This window comes from Triticum dicoccoides, chromosome 6A (genome assembly GCF_002162155.2).
Source record: "Triticum dicoccoides isolate Atlit2015 ecotype Zavitan chromosome 6A, WEW_v2.0, whole genome shotgun sequence".
NCBI lineage: Eukaryota > Viridiplantae > Streptophyta > Magnoliopsida > Poales > Poaceae > Triticum > Triticum dicoccoides.
The window spans coordinates 380827547-380835386 of record NC_041390.1 but is presented as its reverse complement, the minus strand read 5'-3'; the positions used below and the strand labels follow the sequence as shown (position 1 = coordinate 380835386).

The 7840-nt window shown below is 45.0% G+C and overlaps 1 protein-coding gene across 2 annotated transcripts in view; it reads left to right on the top strand.

The window, feature by feature from the left end:
* The window catches only part of LOC119316956 (protein PHYLLO, chloroplastic-like), a 26606-nt gene that overhangs the window by 2452 nt on the left and 16314 nt on the right, over positions 1-7840 (top strand). The window contains exons 4-10 of one of the 2 annotated variants that reach the window (XM_037591347.1): positions 2153-2269; positions 2394-2495; positions 3097-3153; positions 3656-3724; positions 3977-4087; positions 4151-4345; positions 4609-4707. In XM_037591347.1, the coding sequence (XP_037447244.1) occupies positions 2153-2269; positions 2394-2495; positions 3097-3153; positions 3656-3724; positions 3977-4087; positions 4151-4345; positions 4609-4707 (750 nt within the window). Of the gene's footprint in view, positions 1-2092; positions 2270-2393; positions 2496-3096; positions 3154-3655; positions 3725-3976; positions 4088-4150; positions 4346-4608; positions 4708-7840 lie in introns of both variants that reach the window. The other variant, XM_037591348.1, reaches the window with a different exon arrangement.

Sequence of the window (7840 nt, the reverse complement as noted above, 5' to 3'; positions counted from 1 at the left end):
CCTCTTCCTATTAGATTGGTCTTTTGGGATAGTGTCTTGGTTTCAAGTCTCAGTGTATATATATATATAAGTCTATTCATCATCTCGGGTGAAGAATAAGTAATTCTTCACCCTGGTGTAAACTCTCTCTACACATGGTTTCTTTTGAATGTTGTAATTTTACCTCACGCATGTCGTAATCTTACCTCACCGGCATGTTGTAATCTTACCTCACATGCATTGAATTCTCACCCGCATGTTATAATATTTCTTCATCTCAAGCATGCATGTGGTAATCTTATCTCACACGCCTGACACATTTCTTTCTCACGGTGGGTGTTAAGAAGACCTTAACTACACACCATAATATTACCTCACATGCATTTTGGTTCTTACGGTGACTATAGGGTGCGTGAGAAGGTGGGGTGAGGAATAAGAATTCTTCACCAAGGGTATGTATGTATGTATATATATACATATACAAATGTTTCCTACAACCCGGTGGTAGTTACCACCACTTGAGTTTTGTATGCTGTATGTTGTATCTATCAAATCGGAGAGTATGTACGCGTAGTATGCTGTATGTAGTATATCATATCGGAGAGTATGTACGCGTAGTATGTAGTATATAAGAATGTTTAGGTAGTATACATACTACTTTTTTGGTAGTATGTATCGTATTTTGAGTATGCTCCTTTTTACGTACAAATATGTACGTATTTCACAAATATAATAAAAACCATGGGCCAACTTGCAATTTTTTCATGTAACTCACTTTGAAATATCTTATATATGGACACACTTACAATGAAAGTAGTATATATACTACTACATTTTTGTATATGAGACATGAGAGTAACTACCCCCAGGTGGTAGGATGTATTTTTCCTATATATATAACATCCTACCACGTGGGGGTAGTTACCCCACATGTCCCATACACTACCATATGGTACTATATATACTACTTTATCATTTTAAATATGTCCATATACTATATCTAAGATATTTTGAAGCAAGCTATACGAAAAAATTGCATGTGAGTCCATAGTGTTTGTATATTTTGAAAATACCTTCATATTCATACGTATGAAACAACATACTAAAAATAGTACATACTACCTAAAAAATAGGATATATACTACCCAAATATTCTTATACATGACATACTACATGTACATATTCTTGGTTTTGACAGATACTACATACAAAACTCACGTGAGGGTAACTACCACTCGTGGTAGGAAACATTTGTCCTATATATAATTATATATACACAAGTTACCACCACTTGCATCTTGTATGTTGTATATAGTACATACAAATCAGAAAGTATGTACGCGTAGTATGCAGTATATAAGAATATTTAGGTAGTATATATACTACTTTTTTGGTAATATGTATTGTATTTTGAGTATGCTCTTTTTTAGTACAAATATGTATGTATTTCATAAATATAATAAAAACCATAGGCCAACTCGCCATTTTTATGTAACTCACTTTGAAGTATCTTATATATAGTATATGAACATACTTACAATGATAAAGTAGTATATATACTACTCCCTCCGTTCCTAAATATTTGTCTTTCTAGAGATTTCAACAAGTGACTACATACGAAGCAAAATGGGTGAATCTACACTCTAAAATATGTCTACATACATCCGTATGTTGTACTCCATTTGAAATGTCTAGAAAGACAAATATTTGGGAACGGAGGGAGTACTACATAATAGTATATGAACATACTTACAATGATAAAGTAGTATATTTTTATGGTAGGATGTGTTTTCCCATATATATAGTTTATGTAATGTTTGGCAATGGAACACATGCTCTGTGACCAAATTTGGCGATCGAGCGTTCATATTAGAGATCCTGATTCAGTGGCTGGGTCACTGGCCGTACACCATTTATTTATTGTACATCTGAAGTGCTAAAAACGGAAATCAGCTCTGATGAGGAACATGTAAAAGCTAATGAATCATTTTCCTTCGTGATGGGGAACATGTAAAAGCTAATGAATTGTGTTCCTGCACATTTATTTTCTGCAAACAATCCATATAACAGGCTCTGGCAATTTACAGAACTGTTTTTTGGGTATTATTTGCAGGCATCACATAGATATTTGATCTTGTAGCATTCGTGATGCTCAGCAACATTGAATTTACAGGTTGAGTTGACCGAATTTGTTGGCTATTCTGTGCTATCATCAACTATGGTTTGGGATCATTTTGTATCTCATACATTTGAGGATTCGGTTTGTTTGTTTGAATCTTGTTTCAATCAGGTATGTGAAACTAAGCACAATGATGATAGATCTTCTGCGTTGCTTAACGTTCTTAAAATCATAGAATGTCTGCATATATCTTCTTTACCACTGGACTTCTTTTTTGTGCACCTTCACCTTGTAGGTATGTGGTAGCTATGATTCTGCAGCTAGCAGCTGTTATGAAGGCATGATGACGAATTACATTGGAGAATCACATTTGTTAGAGACTGTGAATGCTCAGTTGGTAAATATCTCTGTATATTAACTACTTTGGTGATGATATAAGTACATACTCTTGCCTATTTATTTCCCATGTTAGTTCCTTCTGTCATGATGCCGCAGTCCTGTTAAATATTTATACCACCATTAGCTATTTCAGTTATTCCAATGTGCTAGCTCCTTTATCCTAATTAGTTCACGTGGCTTTGAGACTGAAATAAAATTTAGCTTCCTCATTTGAAGATAAGAAGGGCAGGGTCTTACTTGTTACCGCTATGATAGTACCTACTTATCGGTTGAAGTTTGCAATACTGATTCTTATTTATCTAAAGCTATCTCTTTCATCCATTCTTATGATCAAAAAACCTTTGTTGCAACAGAATTTTTGTTTGAAATATGAAGCGTCTGCATTTTAAACGAGAGATAAAACAAGCCGGCCTCCAATAATTAGCTTATGACCAATGCTAAAGTTAGTCGCTCATAACCTATGCAAACTTTTGGCCATTCATCTTGAACCAGTCTGACAGTTACTGCAGTGGTTATTGTATTTCCACAATACTCTAATATTCCTATTATCATATAAGACCTTAGTCTTAAGTTTGAATTTACTGGACCCGCCTTTCCAGGTATACTTGGATGGCGAAGTTCTTGTCAAAGTAGATGCTGAAATCAGCATGCAAAAGGTATCCTCTTAACCTTGGTAAGTTACTTGAAATTAACTATTTCTTGCTTTGGTTTTAAAATAACCTTTTCCTGTGTAAAAGATTATTGTGCTTCTTTCTTTGTGGCTTCTGGACGTTGTCCTTATCTTGCTGGAAAGTACATATCACGATTTTGCAATATTAATTCGGGATTAGGTTTTGGTCCTTAGACCATTGATATGGCTCCAAAGTATTTCTTCAGTTTAAAGACCCGTCAAATTTATAGATTTTATGAGTCATTAAGGTGGGAGCGGAACGAATTAGTAGGTGCCCCAGTGTCAGTATCTGTAAATAGACTTATTCCTGAAATTGGCAGACCAAAAAGGTAAAGTTAAGTTTACACCTAAAAATGAACACCGAAGTTGGGCAAACAGAATTTCTATATCAATTTTTCTTCCTTTTGAATTTTTCTGTAGTTTATACTCTCTGTTAAGAGTGCCTTTGAATTATTGTCCTGACCAGAACTGCCATTTGTTCTTTGTAGGAGAAATTTCTGATGTCCGAGCAGTCATTTATTCGCTTTTCACCACACTTCTTATTTTCTGCAAACATGGTAAATTTCTACCTGAGTCTCCTTTGCAACCAAACCGCTAATGAATTATCATTTGGTAACATAGCCTTGGCGTACTAACATTTTTTGTAGCAATTTTCAGCTCTGAGAAAGAACACCAAACATAATCATACAACTATACAATGACATAGACTAATTAGATATGAGAACTGCCATTTATTCTTTGTAGGAGAAATTTCTGATGTCTTAAGCTGCCGTTAACAAATGCTAAAACTGTTCTCTCGCGTCCTGTAGGACCTACGCTCAGAAAGCAACAAAACCGAATCTTCTATTAAGAGCTGCTCTAACATTAATTCGGCATGGGCATCCCTTATAGTTGAAGAGTGTGTCAGGCTTGGTTTCACGGTAATCTTAACACACTAAATAGTTTTGCCATGTCTACCATGCCTCTGATGTGCTTTGCCTTAGTACTTTTGTATAGCTCCAGGGTCAAGGTCATCCCCACTTGCACTTTCTGCCACAGGCCACCCTTTGACAACTTGCATATCATGTTATGATGAACGTTCACTTGGATTTCATGCTCTTGGCTATGGGAGAGGTTCTAGAAAGCCTGCAATAGTAATTACATCATCAGGAACTGCTGTATCAAATCTTCTCCCTTCGGTGAGTGGCATATTTCACTTTCTTAATTTCTTTTCTTTTCTTACTGCTGCCAGCTTTCTACATCATCAGGAACTGTTTATCATATCTTTTTTTATCGAACCATGCGCTACTGCCAACTTTCAGAAGCCCTCTGGCTAGAATGTATGGCTTATGAAGGCATACATATGATCCCTTTGTGCTAATACATGTATTGTATGCTGCATTTTTCAAAGAGAAAAAAAAGTCTATAATATTACTAATATTCAGTCAAATTTCCCATCTAGGTGGTGGAGGCGAGTCAAGATTTCGTACCAGTTATCTTGCTCACAGCTGATCGTCCTCCCGAGCTGCATGATACTGGAGCCAACCAAGCGATTAATCAGGTGCTTATGATCAATCAATGTTTAAATACAAATTTCTTGATGCCAGCTGCTCCTTTTCTAAAACTGCATGATTACTTCGGTATTTTGGCTACCTTTTGATAGCCTTAAATTACTTAAGATTTACCGAAAAAGGCTTTCGCCCTGCTTTATATTATAAAGCAAACCGCCCAAGCCAAACATCCAACAAGGTCCAGACACACACACACACACACACAAGTCTCACACACACACAAGGTAGCAAATAGGGTTAATGCTGAGGGCACAGCTCAACAAGCCCTGGAAACAAAACAACACACTCACACACAGCAACCCGAACAGCAGGTCTAATCGGGCTCCGGAGGAGGGGGCGGCAGCGGGGGCGCCACGTGGAAGGCCATCGAGCGAAGGTCGGCGAGGAGGGTGTTGATGCCGTCCCGGTCCCGGGAGCGGCTAAGCGGCCGCCAGAGTTGCAAGTAACCACACATTTTGAAGATTGCGTCAGTCGCACGTCGAAGAGGCGCTTTCTGAATAACAAGCTTGTTGCGAATGGTCCAAAGCGTCCAGGCGAGAACCCCAACGCACAGCCATCTAATATGGCGGTAGCGAGGGGGGGAGGCGTGAATCTCTGCAAGCAAGTCGGGGAAGTTGGTGTTGCACCACTGTCCACCGACCGTTTCGCGAAAGTAGGGCCACATGAATTGGGCTGTGGGGCAAGAGAAGAAGATGTGGTTAGCATCCTCCACCGTGCCGCACAGGGGACAAATCCCATCTCCTGGTCCATTACGCTTGAGGACCTCTACCCGAGAGGGAAGGCGTCCCCGGATCCACTGCCACAGGAAGATCCTGATCTTTAGAGGAAGGCGAATGTCCCAGATCAGGCTAAAGGGCTCAGGGGCCGATGAGGGTGCGAAGGCCGTGTATAAGGACTCAGTGGAGAAGCGGCCGGAGGGCTCCAGTCGCCAAGAGATGAGAGTCAGGGGCACCCTCGACGTCCATCGGAAGAAGAGCGATGTCCTGGAGGAGGGTGTCCCAAGCGGCCACCTCAAGGGGGCCGAAGGGGCGCCGGAAAGCGAGACGCCCTAAGTCAATAAGGGCCGTCTCGACAGAGACCCGAGGGTCAACCGCTATGGCGAATAGATCCGGGAATCGAGCGGCCAGGGGGGAGTCCCCTAACCAACGATCGAACCAGAACAGGGTTGAGGACCCGGAGCCAACCGAGATGGACGTGCCGATGCGGAGCACGGGTAGTAGCTGAATCACAGCTGGCCAGAACTGGGAGCCACCAGAACGCTGACAGAAAGCTAGGGGTTGGCTCCGAAGGTACTTATTTCGGATGATGGTAAGCCAGAGGCCTCCCTCCACGTTGGCGATTCGCCAGAGCCATTGGGTCAGGAGAGCAATGTTCATGCGCCAAGAAGACAAGATCCCCATACCACCCTGGTCCTTGGGTTTGCAAATATCGGGCCAGCTCACCATATGGTACTTCTGCTTGTCACCCTTGCCTGCCTAGAAAAACCTGGACTGGTATTTGGCGATCTCCTGATGGAGCGTCTCATGGAGGCTGTAGAAGCTCATGAGAAACCATAGGAGGCTGGCAAGCGAGGAGTTGATTAGGAGTACCCGGGCCGCCTTCAAGAGCCACCTCCCCTTCCAAGGCTCTACCCGGTGCTACATCCGGGTCACTGTCGGGCGGAGGTCAGCCACAGTGAGTCGCGAGTCACTAATGGGTATCCCCAAATAGGTCGTGGGAAAAGTTTGGTTCCGCGGGTTGGCGGCGGAGGCGCGCCCGTGTTTCCGCAAGTTTGCCCTCAAGGATCTCGCGGGCCCGAATGGCCGCAATCTGCTCTAAGGGGGGTCCAACTTCCCCCCTGAAGATGATGGCCGAGTCAGTGGCCACCTTGGCGAGGTGGCCAAGGGGAACGACATCTAGCGCGGAAAAGGAACAACTGGAAGAACTGGGGGGGGGGGGATGGAGTCCGCACCTGGCTCGAGGTTCCTGGCCAACCGCCCGAAGCTCAACACGCTCGGGGACGGACGGGGCCGGGGAGTCCATCGGACGGGCCGCATCGAGGCGGGCACTGCGGCGGGAGGCTGTCACCGGCGTCGAAGTGGAGCGGGGCCGCCGGGCGTACGCCACCGTCCGTGGGGGTGCGCAGTGACAGGGGTGGTCATGACGTCGGGCACCCCCACGACCAGTGGTCCTGGAGAGGCGAGTAGGTCGTCAGGGGCCACCAGGGGCCACCAGAGGAGGAGGCAGGGCGGGGGGCTCCAGGGTGCCCCCGGCCGAGTCCTCGGCGGGTGGAGGAGCAGGCGGAGTCGCGGAGAGCGGGCTATCACCATCGCCGCCCATGGGAGATGAGGAGATCGGTCCAAGGGGGGCGAGGGCGGCGGGCTCAGCGGAGTCCAGTGCAGGGCGAAGTCGGCGGACGGGGAGCGGGGCGACGAGGGCGGGGGGCCGAGCAGGCCCACACTGAGATGTCACTGGTCGCCTCCGACAAAGATGGAGAGGCCGGAGGAGGGGCGGCCAGCCGGAGAGCGGCCTCGAGAGCGGCCTCACCCGGGTGCGCCCGGCCCCGGAGCCACCACGACCCGGAGGTGGGTTAGATGGCTCCCGGGAGGGGGAGCGGGAGTGCTCCGACAGGTCGTCGTCGTCCTCCGGGTCGTCGTGGCGAGAAGGGCGAGGGCGCCGGTGGTGGGAGTCGTCGGCATCATCCGGCCCACCCCCCTGGTGACCATCATCGGAGAAGCGGGGGCGGCCGACATGGTTCGGCGGCTCGGGGCAGATCTTGAGGTCAAAACCCTTGTCGTTGAAGAACACACGGACTGTGGCGCGGAGCTTGGAGGAGTCCAGGGATTTCACCTTCACCCGGACGTCCTCCTCCTTGCGAAGTGAGAGCCAAGCACAGAAAGATATGTCATGCTGTTTCATTCACAATATTATAATTAAATGCATTTCACTCAGAGGTATCAAGGACCATAGTGTCTGTTTTATCACATAGAAGTGAAACCCTATATATTGCAGAGAGTGTGAACTTGGACTCTTTTGAGTTATCAGGACTGCTATTGGAGTTTACGCATTTCAATTATTTTACTTTATTTACTTGCTTTCTTCGCATCCTGTTTGTACATAAATTCATGTTATGGTTGTATTTTT